The 19,146-nt window shown below is 37.3% G+C and overlaps 1 protein-coding gene and 11 non-coding genes across 12 annotated transcripts in view; 11 read left to right on the top strand and 1 right to left on the bottom strand.

The window, feature by feature from the left end:
* Positions 1 to 348: 348 nt before the first annotated feature.
* Positions 349 to 421, top strand: TRNAM-CAU (transfer RNA methionine (anticodon CAU)). The gene has a single exon. It is a non-coding gene; the product is annotated as a tRNA-Met (tRNA).
* Positions 422 to 502: 81 nt separating this feature from the next.
* On the top strand, positions 503 to 575 carry TRNAM-CAU (transfer RNA methionine (anticodon CAU)). Its single transcript has one exon. It is a non-coding gene; the product is annotated as a tRNA-Met (tRNA).
* Positions 576 to 656: 81 nt separating this feature from the next.
* TRNAM-CAU (transfer RNA methionine (anticodon CAU)) lies at positions 657 to 729 on the top strand. The gene has a single exon. It is a non-coding gene; the product is annotated as a tRNA-Met (tRNA).
* An 81-nt stretch (positions 730 to 810) lies between these two features.
* Positions 811 to 883, top strand: TRNAM-CAU (transfer RNA methionine (anticodon CAU)). Its single transcript has one exon. It is a non-coding gene; the product is annotated as a tRNA-Met (tRNA).
* Positions 884 to 964: 81 nt separating this feature from the next.
* On the top strand, positions 965 to 1,037 carry TRNAM-CAU (transfer RNA methionine (anticodon CAU)). The gene has a single exon. It is a non-coding gene; the product is annotated as a tRNA-Met (tRNA).
* An 81-nt stretch (positions 1,038 to 1,118) lies between these two features.
* On the top strand, positions 1,119 to 1,191 carry TRNAM-CAU (transfer RNA methionine (anticodon CAU)). Its single transcript has one exon. It is a non-coding gene; the product is annotated as a tRNA-Met (tRNA).
* Positions 1,192 to 1,272: 81 nt separating this feature from the next.
* TRNAM-CAU (transfer RNA methionine (anticodon CAU)) lies at positions 1,273 to 1,345 on the top strand. The gene has a single exon. It is a non-coding gene; the product is annotated as a tRNA-Met (tRNA).
* An 81-nt stretch (positions 1,346 to 1,426) lies between these two features.
* Positions 1,427 to 1,499, top strand: TRNAM-CAU (transfer RNA methionine (anticodon CAU)). The gene has a single exon. It is a non-coding gene; the product is annotated as a tRNA-Met (tRNA).
* Positions 1,500 to 1,580: 81 nt separating this feature from the next.
* On the top strand, positions 1,581 to 1,653 carry TRNAM-CAU (transfer RNA methionine (anticodon CAU)). The gene has a single exon. It is a non-coding gene; the product is annotated as a tRNA-Met (tRNA).
* An 81-nt stretch (positions 1,654 to 1,734) lies between these two features.
* Positions 1,735 to 1,807, top strand: TRNAM-CAU (transfer RNA methionine (anticodon CAU)). The gene has a single exon. It is a non-coding gene; the product is annotated as a tRNA-Met (tRNA).
* An 81-nt stretch (positions 1,808 to 1,888) lies between these two features.
* TRNAM-CAU (transfer RNA methionine (anticodon CAU)) lies at positions 1,889 to 1,961 on the top strand. Its single transcript has one exon. It is a non-coding gene; the product is annotated as a tRNA-Met (tRNA).
* Positions 1,962 to 2,866: 905 nt separating this feature from the next.
* The window catches only part of LOC138704533 (venom protease-like), a 58,196-nt gene continuing 41,916 nt past the window's right edge, over positions 2,867 to 19,146 (bottom strand). Inside the window, exons 6-8 of the mRNA XM_069832517.1 lie at positions 11,086 to 11,267; positions 10,897 to 10,995; positions 2,867 to 5,139 (exon numbers count right to left, since the gene is read on the bottom strand). Of these exons, the coding sequence (XP_069688618.1) occupies positions 4,820 to 5,139; positions 10,897 to 10,995; positions 11,086 to 11,267 (601 nt within the window). The 3' untranslated portion in view covers positions 2,867 to 4,819. The remainder of the gene's footprint in view (positions 5,140 to 10,896; positions 10,996 to 11,085; positions 11,268 to 19,146) is intronic.

The following is a 19,146-nucleotide window of genomic DNA, read 5'->3' as shown; positions in this document are numbered from 1 at the left end:
AAAGGAGAAGGAGAAAAGCAAGGAGACACCCCAGCCCATGTCATTACCGCTTCACCGCTTTACAGCACTTTGCATCAGTGGTGGATTTTAGGCTGCACAAGTAATGGACACAAGTAGTCCACCTTGACTACATGCTGGCGCCACTGCTGACCAGATTCAGTCACATATCAGAAGATAGTCAGTGTTCATTTTTTTGTCCATTTAAATTTTCTCTATGCACTTAAGTCTAAAAATCTTAAGGTCATGAGTTCGATCTCACCCGGGGCAGATATTTTCCACCCACTCAATTTTCAGAAGGAAAACAGGAATATTACATTGTTCGATTACATTTTCAATATGAAGATCGTGGCCTCGGTAGCGCAGTAGGCAGCGCGTAAGTCTCATAATCTTAAGGTCGTGAGTTCGATCCTCACCCTGGGCAGATATTTTCCACCCACTCAATTTTCAGAAGGAAAACAGGAATATTACATTGTCCGATTACATTTTCGGTGTAAAGTTCGTGGCCTCGGTAGCGCAGTAGGCAGCGCGTAAGTCTCATAATCTTAAGGTCGTGAGTTCGATCCTCACCCGGGGCAGATGTTTTCCACCCACTCAATTTTCTGAAGGAAAACAGGAATATTACATTGTCCGATTACATTTTCTATATAAAGTTCGTGGCCTCGGTAGCGCAGTAGGCAGCGCGTAAGTCTCATAATCTTAAGGTCGTGAGTTCGATCCTCACCCGAGGCAGATATTTTCCACCCACTCAATTTTCAGAAGGAAAACAGGAATATTACATTGTCCGATTACATTTTCTACATAAAGTTCGTGGCTTCGGTAGCGCAGTAGGCAGCGCGTAAGTCACATAATCTTAAAGTCGTGAGTTCGATCCTCACCCGGGGCAGACATTTTCCACCCACTCAATTTTTAGAAGGAAAACAGGAATATTACATTGTCCGATTACATTTTCGATGTAAAGTTCGTGGCCTCGGTAACGCAGTAGGCAGCGCGTAAGTCTCATAATCTTAAGGTCGTGAGTTCGATCCTCACCCGGGGCAGATATTTTCCACCCACTCAATTTTCAGAAGGAAAACAGGAATATTACATTGTCCGATTACATTTTTTACATAAAGTTCGTGGCCTCGGTAGCGCAGCAGGTAGCGCGTAAGTCTCATAATATTAAGGTCGTGAGTTCGATCCTCACCCGAGGCAGATATTTTCCACCCACTCAATTTTCAGAAGGAAAACAGGAATATTACATTGTCCGATTACATTTTTTATATAAAGTTCGTGGCCTCGGTAGCGTAGTAGGCAGCGCGTAAGTCTCATAATCTTAAGGTCGTGAGTTCGACCCTCACCCGGGGCAAATATTTTCCACCCACTCAATTTTCAGAAGGAGAACAGGAATATTACATTGTTCGATTACATTTTCAATATGAAGATCGTGGCCTCGGTAGCGCAGTAGGCAGCGCGTAAGTCTCATAATCTTAAGGTCGTGAGTTCGATCCTCACCCGGGGCAAATATTTTCCACCCACTCAATTTTCAGAAGGAGAACAGGAATATTACATTGTTCGATTACATTTTCAATATGAAGATCGTGGCCTCGGTAGCGCAGTAGGCAGCGCGTAAGTCTCATAATCTTAAGGTCGTGAGTTCGACCCTCACCCGGGGCAGATATTTTCCACCCACTCAATTTTCAGAAGAAAAACAGGAATATTACATTGTCCGATTATATTTTCGATGCGAAGTTCGTGGCCTCGGTAGCGCAGTAGGCAGCGCGTAAGTCTCATAATCTTAAGGTCGTGAGTTCGACCCTCACCCGGGGCGGATATTTTCCACCCGCTCAATTTTCAGAAGGAAAACAGGAATATTACATTGTCCGATTACATTTTCGATACAAAATTCGTGGCCTCGGTAGCGCAGTAGGCAGCGCGTAAGTCTCATAATCTGAAGGTCGTGAGTTCGATCCTCAACCGGGGCAGATATTTTCCACCTATCCAATTTTCAGAAGGAAAAGAATTTTTACATTGTCCGTTTACAATTACTGTAGGAAGTTCATGGCGTCGGTAGCGCAGTAGGCAGCGCGTAAGTCTCATAATCTTAAGGTCGTGAGTTCTATTCTCAGCCGTAGCAGGTATTTTCGACCTATCCAATTTTCAGAAGGAAAACAGAAATATTTCATTGTTCCCTCACATTTTCCTTACATGACTCGTGGCCTTGATAGCGCTGCAGGCAGTGTGTAAGTTTCTTAACCCTAAGTCCATGACATTGATATTCAGCGGGGCAGATATTTTTTATCTATTGAATTATCTGAAGGAAAGTAGACTATTACGTTTTCCTTTTACTTTTTATTACTAGGGAAGTTGTGTTTATACAGCACTCGTTTTAAAATTTCTATTGAATGAAGTCTCAAGCCTCCTTCACAGGAAACTACTACCTGAAAGCCAGATTTGCATAAACTCTCTATTGTTTAGTTGGTCGTATTAGTGTCGGTTTTCTGTTAATAATTCTTCAGTGCTTGGGAAAAGTGACATAAGTCAGTTTCCACAAACCTTTTTTGATAATTTATTGACAACTTACAATGGTTTATGTCGATTTGATTTTTTTCCGTATGAATTATTGTAATGGGAGAAATACTTATGTATTTTTTTTCCAAGCGAGCAGATGTTCCGTAAGTTGTCAATAAATTATCAAAAAAGGTTTGTGGAAACTGACTTATGTCACTTTTCCCAAGCACTGCAGAATTATGGGAAAGGCGAGGGAAATTGAACAATTACTAGACCTTTTCGTACTAGAAAACAGTTAATGAGCTAGAATCAATTATATTTACGTCATAAAATATGTAGTTTATAACAGCACTTGCGTAGTTAAAAATGTTGATACACATTGGAAAAGTTAACGAAAGGTTTATTCAGAATTGTTTACAAAGATTTGTTCATCAATGAAATAAAAGTAATAGGCCTGGATACGCGATTTTTATGGTAAGACATCTAAAAATGTTAACGAGCATGAATTATTAATAAACTAAATTTATCGAATATTTATATGTAAATATATTGTTTTCTACTTGCCAGTTGTATTGGCGTCATTGTTGAAATGTATAATTTATATAGTTTTAATAAATATTCGTCTCGTCTTTAATTTTTCCTCGATTCTGATATAATGCACTTAACACGCTTGTATTGCAATATACTACTTACATACTTACTTACAAATGGCTTTTAAGGAACCCGGAGGTTCATTGCCGCCGTCACATAAGCCCGTCATCTGTCCCTATCCTGTGCAAGATTAATCCTGTCTCTATCATCATATCTTACCTTCCTCAAATCCATTTTAATATTATCCTCCCATCTACGTCTCGGCCTCCCCAAAGGTGTTTTTACCTCCGGACTCCAAACTAATACTCTATATGCATTTCTGGATTCGCCAGACGTGCTACATGTCCTGCCCATCTCAAACGTCTGGATTTAATGTTCCTAATTATGTCAGGTGAAGAAAACAATACGTGCAGTTCTGCGTTATGTAACTTTTTCCATTCTCCTGTAACTTCATCCCTCTTAACCCCAAATAATTTCCTAAGAACGTTATTCTCAAACACCCTTAATCTCTGTTCCTCTCTCAAAGTGAGAGTCCAAGTTTCACAACCATACAGAACAGCCGGTAATATAACTGTTTTATAAATTCTAACTTTCAGATTTTTTGACATCAGACTAGATGGCCAGAGCTTTTCAACTGAATAATAACAGGCATTTCCCATATTTATTCTGCGTTTAATTTCCTCCCGAGTGTCATTTATATTTGTTACTGTTGCTCCAAGATAGTACTATAGGCTACATACTATAGTATATACTACTTTGACATTTTTATAACAGCCTCCCTTTGACAAACTACACAAGTCGCAGCCGCTATCTACACCATAAATCATCTAGAAGAGAATATAGCAATGTATATTCACGATTTAATGTGTTTATTAAAACATTATTTTAGTTAGAACAGTCGTGGCAAACAAATAGTAATGGAAGAAAATGCATACTCTTAGAAACAGAAAAAGTTGTCCCACGAGACGTTACAGGTGATGGTCATAAGGAAAGAAAGAAACTTAACTTTACTATTTAAGGGGAGGCAGAGGTGAATATTTCAAAATCCACAAAATTTATCCGATTTGTTTGAAATTGATCATGGATACTAAGTATATTATTAGTAATGGACATACCAAGTTTCAACTTTCTAAGTACAATAGTTCTGTAAATATTAATAATTTTATAAAACTTTATATCGTTTGATATAAAATGCTCCATGCACCATATTGTAAGAAATTTTCAATATTTCTTTTTATTTATATGTTCAGAGAAGGTATATAAATAATGATAAGTATTAGTTTATTGTGGGAATAATATAGTAATATATAGTTATCTTGGTTTTAATTTCATACTTTTAAGGGCACAAAATCAAAAACTAACATCGGAATATCAAAATAAAGATAATAAAAATGGAAAAAACCAAATTTTCATTTTTTCTTCAGTTTTGTTCGAAAATTTCACCTCTGCCTCCCCTTAATGAAAAAAGTACGTGAGTTCTTCTAGTTCTGGCTTCACAAAACACAGACGAACCTCTTAATTCTCACTCGATCCTCAAGTTACGTCACAGTCATCTTAATGTTATCCTTCTTCTCTGCTTGAATTCACACAAAATCTTCACGATCCCAGGGAAAAACTGGCATTGTTCTCCGTAAGAAAAGTGAGATCAGAATAGACGGCCACACAGGGAGTAAGTAGTTAAAACTAAATTTGGGGTGCTTAGACTGTAGGGAAAGTCCACCTTATGCCATGCCACGCTCGCCTATTCGTGCATATTGTCCATCACCCAGTTCATGTAGTCCGAGATGCGAGTGTACACTCCGGGCATGGTGGTGGCGCCACAGCGCTTCGCTCCGAAAGACACCACGCCGAGTAAGTAGTAGCGAGGGGGTCCTTCCAGTGTCTCCACTTTCATGAGGGGGCCCCCGGAGTCCCCGCCGCAAGAGTCTTGCCCCACCTGTCCTCCAACGCACATCTGCGTTGGTCCTATCTCGGCGTACTGCTTGAAGGCTATTTCGCACTCCTCGTTCTCCACTATGGGAAGCTTGATCGTTTGCAGGATGATGCTGGGCTTCGGATTTTCTGGAATCAATTACCATAGTCAGATAGAAATAACAAGAATAGGGGAGAGTCGGGTAGTATCGGACATCGGGTAGTATCGGACAGTGCGTTTCTTTCACCTACCACCGTATGGTAGTACCTGAATGACATGGTTACGTTTCTCTATGCGACATCACAGAAACGTAACCATGTCAATCAGGTACTATCATCGTGTGGTAGATGAAAGAAACTCACTGTCCGATATTACCCGATGTCCGATATTACCCGACTCTCCCCTATACGTTACATTAATTCACACTGGTAATAGATGAAGTCAATGCGAACAAATTTTGTCAAATAAGTTTTTTGATATGTCCAATAGTTTTGAGAATATGAAATGAAACGTGTTGCAACTCTCCTTGAAGTCATTGCTTCGCAGTGGATGTGAGTGTAACTGCAATCATCCACTCTGCTAGACTTGCGAGAGGAGAATGTAAACAAAAACGTCTCATCAGATACGTTTCGATACCTCATAATTAAGAATATAATATATCTTCTATCTAAATTGAATGCTGCATAATAATTAAAAAAATATGTTTAGTTATTGTACACCGGCTGCCAATGAAATATCCTATTATTACAATATTGTTTCAAAATTGTGCAGTATATATTTTGAAAATAGATCGAAATTGGTTCGTAAATTGATTTTTCTTATTTATTCTGTAAAATTTCCTTACAATTCTGCAATGCTTGGGAAAAGTGGCATAAGCCAGTTTCCACAATTTTTTTTGTATTAATTTATTGACAACTTACGGAACATCTCACTTGGGAAAAGAGACATAAGTATTTCTGTCATTAGAATAATTCATACAGTAGAAAATCAAATCGACATAAACCAGTATGAAGACAGTTTTTTCCTTCTCTTGTGAAATTAACATTTTTGACTTGTACCACTTTTCTCGAGCACTACAGAATTCCACTTAAATAATTCAATATTCCTATCTTTATTCTTTCGTTAATTTTCTTTTCATATGTTGCATCCTAAATATTTAAATGTATCAACTTGCTCAACGATATTATTTGCTATCACAATTTCGATGTGTAGTATTTTCTTGTCTCTGAATGTTACAACTTCACTTTCATTTCGACTCATCATATTATATTCTGGTGCAATTCAGGTCTATTGTATATTTTGATTTCTGTAAACTGCTTTCCGAATTGAAAATAATAATGTGATCGTCGGCAAACGTAAGTGCAATTACGAAATATTTTTTTTTATTAAAATTACTTCAGAAACATTGCTTATTGTCTATTCATTGCCTGGCAGTTTCATCAATGCAAATATTTAAAAAGTAGCAGCGACATTTGTCTTACACCTAAATTGATATGTTCTGTTTCATGGTGATGTGATCCATATATCTATATTTTTGCATTTCATATGAATTTTAGTTGCTTCAATCAGATAGACTGAAATACATTTGTTATTCTTAATTTTCCATAGCATTTACGTTCTAATCTTATCAAAAGCCTTAATATAATCAATAAATAAAATACGTGTTTCGCTATTGAATTCTCAGTGTTTTTCAAGTATTTGTTGTAATAAAAAGATATAGTTAGTACAGGATCTTCCCATCCTAAAACCTGTTTATTCTTCTAATAGTATTAGGGTAAACACTGGTAATTTCGTGGCAGTGGTTATTTTGCGATACTTTTTCTTTGCTCTTTTGAGAACTAACCAATGGTGTTACGAGATTCAAATTTCCGCCAAGGGATTGCATATGTTGCCAGGTTTCCAGAAACATACAACTACGCTTTGTGTGACTATTGTAGCTGCTTCAGTGAGCTTTTATGTTTGGAGAGAGCAAGTTAGCGTCGACTTCTCAGGCGTACAAATTTTGTGGATGTTTGTAATTAAATTACAGACTTATTACTAAAGGTAAGCATATGATATTTGGTACAATGATTTAGTATATCTTAATGAAATTTTATGAAATGTTTTTGGAATTTTAGATACAGCTGTAGTCGACATATAGGCTTAGCTTTACTGATAGAAATCTTACCTGTTTGAGGCGAAATTTTGTTGAGCATTAAGCGTTACATTTTACACTATTTTAAAAATTGTATTACAATACAAATTTTAGAAATCTGAAGATAAGCTGTGATAACAGAAATGAAAAGGGGGACGCAATGGGTTCAGTGAAGCTTCTTTTTGATTTGTTATCATGCTAAGTGCCAATGATAAGTGCTAGATGACTTACTTGCAAGAATTGTGACAGAAGGTGAAACATGGCTCCACCATTTTGGACCGGGGACAGAGGTATACAATGGAGTGGCATCATGCAAATTCACCAAAGAAATAGAAATTCAAAAGTGCACCTTCGGGAGGAAAAGTTATGGCTACTGTGTTTTTCGATTCAGAAGGATTCTTGCTTGTGGACATCATGCCACACGGAACCACGATTAATTCTGACGCGTATGTGGCAACTCTCAAGAAACTTCAGGCTCGACTGAGTCGTGTTCGACGACATCGGGAGAAGCAGGATATTCTGCTATTGCACGACAACGCACAGCCATATGTCAGTCACAAGACCACAGACCAGATCAGAAAATTCGGATAGACGACAACACTGAAACATCCGCCTTACAGTCCTGAACTGGCACCGTGCGATTACCATATCTTTGGTAAACTGAAGGATCTCTTCGCGGAACGAGGTTAGAAGATGACTCCCTTGTGCACACTCCTAAAGAGTGGCTCAGACGTGTTGGTCCAGACTTTTACCGTGCTGATCTACAGGCCCTCTTTCCTAGGTTACGCAAGGCAGTTGAAAGGGACGGGGATTATGTGGAAAAGTCACATTTTGTTCCTAAAGGATGTATCTACATTCTGTGAAAATAGCAAAGCTGTAGGATAAAAATACACACTTGCATTTTAAATTAATTTTCATGAAATTATCACGAAATTACCAGTGTTTACCCTACATCTAAAATTGGTTTGGTATAGATCTATTTTTACTAAAGGGAAAAAGGATGTGTGTCCCTGACTTAGAGATTTGTTGGCTGTGAGGCATGTTTGCCACTCTCATTCTGAATATAAGTGACACAGTTGTAATGGATGCCGGACTGCCGTGAATTCGAGTTCAGCCCCGTCAAGCCATGCTTAGGACTTTATCGCCGTTTAAAACCCATCGCTTTCGGTCTGGTTTGACCTGCGAACCTCAGACTCAACGTCTAGCTTGGCAACTACTATACCACCGGGAACAGCGGCTGAGCATTAATTTACGGTGTTTTTTTAATTATGATTTCTAAAACAGTACTTAATTTTCATATTTGTGATGCTAGGGTATTGTATTGCTACAATATTATTGTTTCCAATGTTCAGTAATCCTCATATACCTTTAAGAAATTGGCTTTGACCCATTGCGTTCTAACTCATGTATGGACCATCACTGGAGTCTTAGAAGTACTGGGACAAGGAAATATATTCATTTCCTGTAGAAGAGAATTAAATCTCTTCTCTCTTGTCAAAAATGGAATCCTAGTCCGCTGGATTCGCGGCTACAAATGCTACCCAAGCGCAATGGAGGAGACGTTTAATAATGAAGCTCGTTAAAGTTAGTACGAAGAGAAGATAAGCAAACCAATTAGAGAGAAAAATCATTCTCTGACATGGCTAATTCTATTATTAAACTATTAATTGGGAAATGTTTTCAATACGGTATCTTCTCAGTACATATAACTCTTTACGTTTGATAATGAACAACTCCACTAAGCCGTCCGAATTAAATGGGAAGCAATTAAGAGTAATAAATTATCAATTGATGGGTTAGTTAATGCGATTTTCTGTACATTAAGTAGCTATTATTTGCACAGATCGTTTAAAATTAAAAAGTTTGTTTCATCCATACTGCGTCGATAGTTCATTATTACTCTGCTTTTAATGTAATTGCAAATATATTTAATTATTATGCCTTAATTTGCAATATAAAACCAATACTTTTAAGTAATGGAATGAAAGCCCTTTCATTATTTTGAACAAAGATGAAATAAATGTATGTCATAGATCATACAATGTTAGAGAAAAAAATCTTGCATTATGAAAATATTAGCTAAGGAAGAAAAATAAATAATAAGTATAGCAATAGAAGCCACCAGAAAAACAGAAAAAAAAAACAGAAAAATTAGAATCTGGTAAATACTGCAATTGTGGTTTCTATGAAATACATATGACAGGAGTATTTGCAAATGACATCAGAATTGGAACACCTATTACTTCTACGTGTATAATGAACCGCACCAAGAATATATTGTATTTCTAATTGAATTGTATTATTTGTTCAAACGGCAGATGTGAATTCTGACACTTCTTACGTGGACTTTGCTTACGTAGGTATGTTTTCGAAGTTTAGTATCTGAAGGAACTACTTGACTGTTGAAGGATAGCCTATAATATCGCTGACATTGATGTCAAAGGAGTTTTCCGTTGTGGTAATAAATATGGCATTTTAGTAAAAATATTCATTCTCTTATGAAAATGAGAAGCTATTCATGTCAAATGTGTTGCAATATAGGCCGAAGTATGATTTATATAAACAATCAAAGCAACGTAAAATCAACGACTAGACATATATTTTTAAAGATGATTATGTTTACATGTTACAAAAATGTTAAGTATAACATGTATTGTTTTTTATTTAAATCCGGATCCTGTTGACATTTTTTCTCTTCAGGAAAAATGGAGGATTGTGGCAATAGTATGAAGATTCTGAAATTTTTCAAGAAACGGAATTAGGACAAGAATATTAAACATTGACGTGAATATGTTAGGAGAAAAATCCACAAACGATTAGAGAAAACACAGAAATTTTACTTGAAGCAAGTAAAGCGATATGTTTGGAAGTTTTCGTGGATCATGCAGATGGGCATTATGTAACCTGTGGAAGAAAACAAAGTATATGATTATGTCTCGTGACCAGAATATTGTACGAAATGGAAACATAAAAATTGGAGATTTATCCTTCGAAGAGGTGGAAAAATTTAAATATCTTGGAGCAACAGTATAAATATAAATGACACTCGAGAGGAAATTAAACGCAGAATAAATATGGGAAATGCGTGTTATTATTCGGTTGAGAAGCTTTTGTCATCTAGTCTGATGTCAAAAACTCTGAAAGTTAGAAATTTATAAAACAGTTATATTACTGGTTGTTATGTAGGTTGTGAAATTTGGACTCTCACTTTGAGAGAGGAACAGAGATTAAGGGTATTTGAGAATAAGTTTCTTAGGAAAATATTTGAGGCTGAGAGGGATGAAGTTACAGAAGAATGGAGAAAGTTACACAACGCAGAGCTGCACGCATTGTATTCTTCACCTGACATAATTATGAACATTAAATCTAGACGTTTGAGATGAGCAGGGCATGTAGCACGTATGGGCGAATCCAGAAATGCATATAGAGTGTTAGTTGGGAGACAGGAGTGAAAAAGACCTTTGGGGAGGCCCAGGCGTAGATGGGAAGATACTATTAAAATGGATTTGAGGGAGGTGGGGTATGATGATAGAGACTGGATTAATCTTGCACAGGATAGGGTCCGATGGTGAGCTTATTTGGGGGCGGCAATGAACCTCCGGGTTCCTTAAAAGCTATTTGTAAGGTAGTAAGTATATTAGGTATTGAGAAATGTACAACAAATTAAGTGCTCGATCTTTTACCGCACACCCTCTTCTCATGTTCTGGTCTGTTTAAAGTTAACTGGATTCCTTACATTGTTGATGTAAGTGATACTACAGTCTCATCGTACCTATGTCATAGATGCCCCAGCCGGCGACCTCGCTGGGCTCACCGACGTAACTCTTGGTCATGAGTTTTCCGTGAATCATGCAGATGGGCATTATGTAACCTATGGAAGAAAACAGACCCGTCATATCGCTATGAACAGATTACTTCGCGTCGAGGAATAACATTCAGTACCATTCCAATTGTACCTTACTTGAGAAAATAACTTCTCTGTCCAACCGGATGATAGAGATGTCGTTCTTGAACTGTGGCTTTCCGTAGTCCTTGTGGACGATGAGTTCGGTAGGCGTGTAGTCCTGCAGAGGGTCGGCGCATACCCCATCTTCACAATCTGGGTCGGTATTGATATTGTGCTCTCCCAGTCTAATCACTCCACTGCAAACAGAGTATAAATTCAATGTTAGACACCGAAGAGGAAGGAAGTGGTGCTAATACACCGTTTGATTCGTTTGGAAATACATAAAAGGAAGTCGCTATAAAGTAATGATTGAATCACACTTTTTAGACAGGAACTAAGTAAAAATTTGCTATTTTTATTTTTACTGATGAAATGATTAACACTTTCAAGACGCATTGATTGGCATTTAGTCAAACATTTGCCTGTATCTCTAACATCAAGCTGATGTTTAAAGTACGGTACTGGTACTGATATTTATTCATGAAAATAAGTTATTTTACTCTCCTGAAAAGTAGGAAATTTTGACTTAGTTCCTTTCTAAAAAGTAGGATTCAATTATATTAACGATACAAAAGGTATTTGAGTTCCGATGTGATCTTGAAAGACGAGAGTTTTGTATAATTTTTTTACGAAGAAGAAATCAAACTATCAGACTAAGTAAACGAAACTGCTTTACTTCAAAGCAACGAGCGAAATGTGTACTGCAGTTTGTACAATTTGAAAGTCTAACATCAGCTTAACAACGTTTTTATCGTGAGTTGGTGTTCGGAGAACTCCGAATTACAAGTCATGGCACGTTATGGTATGGCACGTTTGAAGAAACTGGATCTTTTAACATGCTATACATTGGTGGCCGTAGGCGTGTTCTCAAAACCGAAGCTATTGTTTGCGCATTAAGTCCCAAAAAGAGTATCCGCAGAGATGGCTGACTATGCCATGACGTTACCTGAAACTTATCCTTGCCACATGCAACATATTTAGGCATTACGCGATGTGGAACTCCAGAACTGATCCCATTTTTTGGTTTTCGTATTATAACTAGCACAGAAAAACAATTTGGGCATGATGTTCCAGCAACGGCGCACCACCTCATTTGGGAATGAAAGTTCGTAATTTTATGAATTATTTGACATCAACTGGTGAAGTCATGGTGGAAAAATTCTCTAGATCTGATACCACCCAATTTCTTTGTTCCATGAAGAATATTGTTTATGCATAGCGACTCAGAGATATTGATTATTATAAAGCAAACATTGTCTCAGCTTTTGAAAAAAAAATGTCCCTGAGTTTCTTTGCTTGGTTATTTAACGACGCTGTAACAACTACTAGGTTATTTAGCGTCGATGGAATGGTGATAGCGAGATGGTATATGGAATTGGTAATAGTAAGATGGTATTTGGCGAAATGAGAGAGGATTCGCCATATATTGCCTGACATTCCCCTTACGGTTGGGGAAAATCTCCGAAAAACCCAACTAGGTAATCAGCCCAAGCGGGAGAACCCATTCCCGAGTGAAACTCCAGTTCGGCATCCCTGAGGTGTTAGAATGCTAGAAACATAGCGATATGAATTGTGTTGTGTACGCAATGACAGTTATGCTGAGGTATGATGTGGTCATAACACCTATTTTTCCGCATTGTATTTACGGATTACTGAAAGATAAATATCAACAGTTCTCACATTACAGAGGTTTTATTTTATGTCTTCCCAAACGAATAATTATTATGTAGGCCTATAATTTTTGTATTCTAAATTTTTGAGATGAGAGTCTCCTGTTGTGGATCAAGTGTTAAATTTTCTGGCTACAAGTTCCGGGAATCCGCATTCAATTTACCACAGGAAAATGAATATCAATCAATCTTCTTAATGTATCCAGCTGTTTGCTGACAACATAAAGTCCACTGTAGTCTTTTCAGTTTTTGTTTTTTATGAGAAATGAGGGGTATTTTGATCGGTGTTCATTATAGGTGCCTGTTGCTAATAGCCAGAGTAGTCAATATATACTGCAGGGCTGTGTCTTCTGTAACAGGCACTGATGATTTTAATTTACTTCTTTTGTGGGTTATGAATGGACAGTATAGAAGAATGTGTTCCAGATATCTTCATCATGATTATTACACCACAGACAAGTAGGATTATCAGAAAGGTGAAATCGGTGTAGGTACAATTGAGTGACAATGTGACCTGTTCTGGCTCTTGTTAAAAATGTTTGAACATGTCTTGGCAAGTTTTTGTATATTTCCGGATAATTTGGTTTCTTTTGAACGGACTGTAAACTTTTTCCTTTGTCAGAAGAGAGCCAATTGTTGATCCATAGGTTTATAAAATGAGATGTTGCTGAAGCAAAGGCACTGGATAGAGATATCACTTGAAGAGGTCTTGGCTGCAAATATGTTGCCTGTTTTGCAATATTATCGACTTTCTTGTTTCCAGGTATACCACAATGACTAGATATTCATTGAAATGTTATTTCCTTTTGGAGTATTTTTTTTTTTTTTAGTTTACGTAGTTGTTTCTGAATTGGAATAATTCTATGTGCATATAGGTTTGGTACATATTTAATTATATTTAATTGGAGTCGGTAAGTATGCAAATAGATTTTTCAGGAATTTGAGTAACACACTGAAGAGCAGCATCAATAGCTAGCAATTCAGTGTCAAGACTGGTGGAGGATGAACATTGTATACAGTAACTTTCTTGATATTTTGGAATATAACACAGGAAAATGAAGATTATCTCCCTCCTGGCAGGACTGGATACATCATTTGTCCTTAGTTGTAATAAGCAGAAGCCTTGCGCCATGTTGTCTAAAGGCTGGTTCACAATAAATCGGGAACGGAAACGAGAACGAGAACGGAAATAATGTAAAAAATACATTCATTTTAACAATATTTCTGTTCTCGTTCTCGTTGTCGTTTCCGTTCCCGGCTTATTGTAAACCAATCTTAAATGTCCCGTTATTTATAAAAATATCTTCTATGCTAATTCAGAACGAGGATGGATCGGGCTGAATAATCCTTGAAGTTTATGACTATGATGATATTGGAAACTTGAATATTTTCTTTACAATTATACTGAGGAGAGACCCCAAGGCTTGCACCACGGCCTGGGGGTTATTGTGTTTACCACTGTTTTTTGTAGGAATGTTTACTGAAGCCCGAGTAGTCGCTTTCCTGTAGGTATCGTGACTGAGCTATGTGGTAGCATCTGTCGATTTTTATCCATGTAGGCTCAAGGTCCAGTGAAGCCCCGCTAGAGCGCCCTTTCACTTCCCGTTTATCGTACTACATTTTCTTAAATAATGCCATCTGCATGTATGTGCGACAGTCACAATACATAATCTGGTTTTTTATTTGATTTAGTATTTTTAGTAGTTTATTTGGCGACGATTTATCAACATCTTAGATTATTTAGCGTCTGAATGAAATGAAGGTGATAATGCCGATGAAAAGAGTCCGGGGTTCAGCACAGATAGTTACCCAGCATTTGCTCATATTGGGTTGAGGGAAAACCCCGGAAAAACCTCAACCATGTAACTTGCCCCGATCGGAATTCGAACCCGTGCTACCTGGTTTCGCGGTCAGACGCGCCATCCGTTACTTCACAGGTGTGGATTTATTTGATTTATTTATTTAACCTGGTAGAGATAAGGTCATCAGGCCTTCTCTTCCCCTCTACCAGGGGATTACAATTACAATTATAATTACAATTAATATTAAATTTGCAAATACATTTTTTTTATTTTATTGGGTTATTTTACGACGCTGTATCAACATCTAGGTTATTTAGCGTCTGAATGATATGAAGGTGATAATGCCGGTGAAATGAGTCCGGTGTCCAGCACCGAAAGTTACCCAGCATTTGCTCGTATTGGGTTGAGGGAAAACCCCGGAAAAAACCTCAACCAGGTAACTTGCCCCGACCGGGATTCGAACCCGGGCCACCTGGTTTAGCAGGCAGACGCTCTGGCCGTTACTCTACAGGTGTGGACTACAAATACAATAAAAATCAAAGTACTAAAAGATTAACTGATTAATAAAAGCTAGACAGTTTATTGTAGAAGTTAAGAAGAGAGAAGCATTTCTCTTATTGATTAAGTACAAATCAAACCCACTCTACGCAATAAGAAAATGCTTAATAAGCTTGCTTTTGAACGCTACTAAATTCCGATAGTCTCTGATGTCACTGGATAGGGTATTCCACAAGCGCGAGAGCGAGATTGTGTATGATGATGAATACGATGATGTCTTATGTGTTGATATGGCTAGTATGCGGCTATTTTGCGTGCGTGTGAAGAGATTATGATATGATGACAGGTAACTGAAACGGGAGGCAAGGTAGGTAGGTGTAGAGGTGTGAAGGATTTGGAAAAGGAGAACAAGAGAATGAAAATGTCTACGTTCGTTAAGCCGTAGCCAGTTTAGAGTTTGGAAGGTTGGGGTAATGTGGTCAGCGCAACGGACATCGCAGATGAAGCGAACACAAGAATTATGAACACGTTGTAACTTTTGCGACTGGTTGACATTGAGGTCAGTCAGTAAAAAATCACAATAATCGAAGTGGGGCATTACTAGTGTTTCCACTAAATGATTTATATGATTAAATTTAATTTATATAGTGGTTCGTTATGACTCAGCACTTACGCCATTTGCTGGTCCATTGTACTAACTCAGCTAGACACATTCTCATCCACACCAGTCGTCTATGCTAAGGCTCGTTGTATATGTACAGAACATGTAGATAATCCTACATATCCTATCATCCTCTGCACATCGCCGATCAGTGATCGGAAAAATGCTGTGAATACAAATATGGAATAGAGATCACCAGAAATGACATTAATGCCTAACATGGGGAAACGGGAGAATTCAGAAAAATACCCAACTGCGATCTTGTTCAACACAAGTGGCACCATAAATTTTTAAATAAAAAATCTTAGGCCTCAACGGAGCAGCCTGCATGACAGCAGACGGTCTCTAGACCATGAAATCGCGGCAGGGACTATACAGAGAGGTCAGTTTTTTGTGGTTTATTTTACGACGTTTCTCAACTGCTATGGTTATCTAGCGTCTGAATGGTATGAAGGTGATAATGCCAGCGAAAGGAATCCAGGGTCCAGCGCCGAAAGTTACCCAGAATTTTCTATAAAAGGTGAGGGAAAAACTCTGAAAAAACCTCAACCAAGTAACTTGTCCCAAACTGAATTTGAACCCGGCCCGTTTGTTTCATGGTCAGACATGCTAACCTTATTCCAAAGCGGTGGACCGGTTAGTTTGTTGTTTCTGCTCATTATGTAGTGTGACTCAAAAGATTTAGTGAAAACTACACTTTGTGCCAGAAGTTTTGATAGGAAATGTAAACAGAAGAATCTTTGGAGAGGGGAGGGTATGTAGAAAGGAAAAGGATGCAGGCAGGATAGCAAAAATTCACCGATTGCATAATTTTAATAATGTAACAAAACTGATAAACGTTTTGAGTTTACTTTAAATAACACAACTTAATATCTGTAAGTATGATAATATTATTTTGCGCTAATGGAGGGGATGTTAATATTCGTTGGAATATCTAACTGGAGAAGAACATTTCTCTATTATCTGTCTCAAAAATACGTGTTTTAAATTAATACTCTAGATTTTTATCAAAACTACATTAGAATGAAATAAGATGGTTATTTTCTGCAATATACTGTGATATATAAGGAGATTCAGTTAACTTTTTCACCTAACATTTTAACTGTTATTGCTTAACATAATATGACAAATTGAAATTAAATTATATCGAGGGGAACATCTGATGCACATAATGATTATTTATATTTAAACAATTGTCGAGATATGAAGGTAGACATAATTTTTTAAATGGTAATACAGTAATAGTAGTTGGGAGGCCGGAGGGAAAAAGACTTTTGGTGAGGCCGAGATGTATATGGGAGGATAATATTAAAATGGATTTGAGGGAGGTGGGGTATGATGATAGAGACTGAATTAATCTTGCTCAGGATAGGGACCAATGGCAGGCTTATGTGAGGGCGGCAAGGAATCTCAGGGTTCTCTAAAAGCCATAAGTAATATAGTAATAGGTGTACTGTATTTTGCTATGGCAATGCTGCACATGTCAAAGTAACGTACATACATAAAAAAACGTAATTACTCTAGAAAAACAGGAAATTCTTGTGGTGTGCAGTCACATTTCTCAGAACGGGTGCTTTAGAGATTGTGATCTGAGACAAGATCATTTGCATTACAATACTCCTGTGCACTGCTGTCAATGTTTCTGGAGCTATTGAAGCACATGCAGCCACAATACGGTCTTTCATGTCTTTCACTGTAGTGGAATCTGCTGGTACATTTTTTACGTGTCCCAATAAACTAGTCAGTTACTAGGCATAACTAACCCAACAATTACTGCAATAGAAAACTAATTGAGGGGGTCAGAAGCAAAGGAGTATAAGTGCACTTAAGTTATTTGTGAGAAAATGTGGTTGAAAATACTTAAGATTTCGTAAATTCCGTGAAAATTTGTATTTCAATTTTAGTGTGTGGTATGGTTAAAAGATGTACCCCTTTGCCACTGAAATTTTAAATTTTTTTAGCTGCCCTGGATGCCTTAACTCATGTTTTTAGAAATGTCACTTGTACCCCTTTGCTCAATTGGTTACCATTTGAAATTATGATCTTCATATCTCGAACATTATTTATGTAAGAAATATTTCATTACGTGAATCAGATATCCCCTTCGATATATTTCATACCCTATTTGTCATATTGTGTATAACAACAGTTGAAACGTTATCAAAAGTGAAAAAGTTAAATGATCCACTCGTGTACTGCTACATAAAATCAAAAAGTGGACCGAATGACATAAAAATAAGGTAACAAAGTACTAACTTTTTATTAAACTGTAGGTAATTTTGATCGATTTTAGAGTTATTTCTTGCAACTTTTAGATCCTGAAAATCCTTGGGCCCTGGTTATTACAATACGCTGTCTGTCAATAGCTAGAAAAATAACATTTAGTACGTATTCCTTGTAAGTTATTGGGTATACAATCGCCTTTCTCGTTAGCCACGTATACATTGAATTGACGTCATATTGCACATTGTTGATTTTATTCTTAGAATGGTTGCTAGTGAAACGAAAGTTTGATTAGTTTTGAACAAGAGTCTTCGAGTCATTTCTGTAGAGAAGTCTGCTGCCACTCCGGGTAAATGCTTCCCTTCTCTCATCCTGATTGACTTCTGGGGTTTGTTATCTATTTCAGTTTACTCGTATATGATTTCATTTTACATTTTCATTTTATATTACCGTAAAGTGGGGTGACTTTGAACGCTGAGGTGACTTTGAACAGTAATTTAGCGCCTTTCTAAATTAAATGCTGTACCCTATTGCGAAAAAACTGTTTAAGTTGTCAATAAATTAGTTCAGTTTTTTCGCATTTGGGTACAGCATTTAATTTAGAAAGGCGCTAAATTACTGTTCAAAGTCACCTCGGCGTTCAGAGTAGCCCCACTTTACGGTATGAGATACGTTTTTTATCTTAGGACAGGGATATCAAAGCGCCTGCACTGCGCGCTCTCAAGAACCCGTACAACATTTTCTTATCTCGTATTTCTATTTTGCTGAAAAGTAACCTTGTTGGATTTATATTCCTCGTAGTACGAACACGTAATACAGGCGCTTTGACATTCCTGTCTTAGGAGAATATGCCAAATATATATTATGTTATAAAATTGTTTGGGTTAGACCTTTTAATATTTATCTGGTTATATTGTGAGCCACACGCTATTCCTTGTCAGTTTACATTGTCATTATATCATGTTAATTTCGGGAATGCATACGAGAGCCGTGGCGAAAGTGGGTCATCATGCTCGGTATAGTACAACCATACAACCGAAGAAAACTTCTTCTACTTACTTACAAGCGGCTGGAACAGATGCATTATAGGGGCCACCCATCACACATTATATGCAAAAAAGGTCAGCGGAAGTAATGGTTCGATTAGCGCTTTTAACATTCGATATTCGATAAGCATTAAATGCTACCAAATTAAAAAAAAATAAATAAAAAAATTTAAACA

The sequence above is a fragment of the Periplaneta americana genome, chromosome 8, assembly GCF_040183065.1.
Source record: "Periplaneta americana isolate PAMFEO1 chromosome 8, P.americana_PAMFEO1_priV1, whole genome shotgun sequence".
Taxonomy (NCBI): domain Eukaryota; kingdom Metazoa; phylum Arthropoda; class Insecta; order Blattodea; family Blattidae; genus Periplaneta; species Periplaneta americana.
The sequence above is the reverse complement of the archived record's forward strand: the minus strand, read 5'-3'. Positions and strand labels throughout refer to the sequence as shown.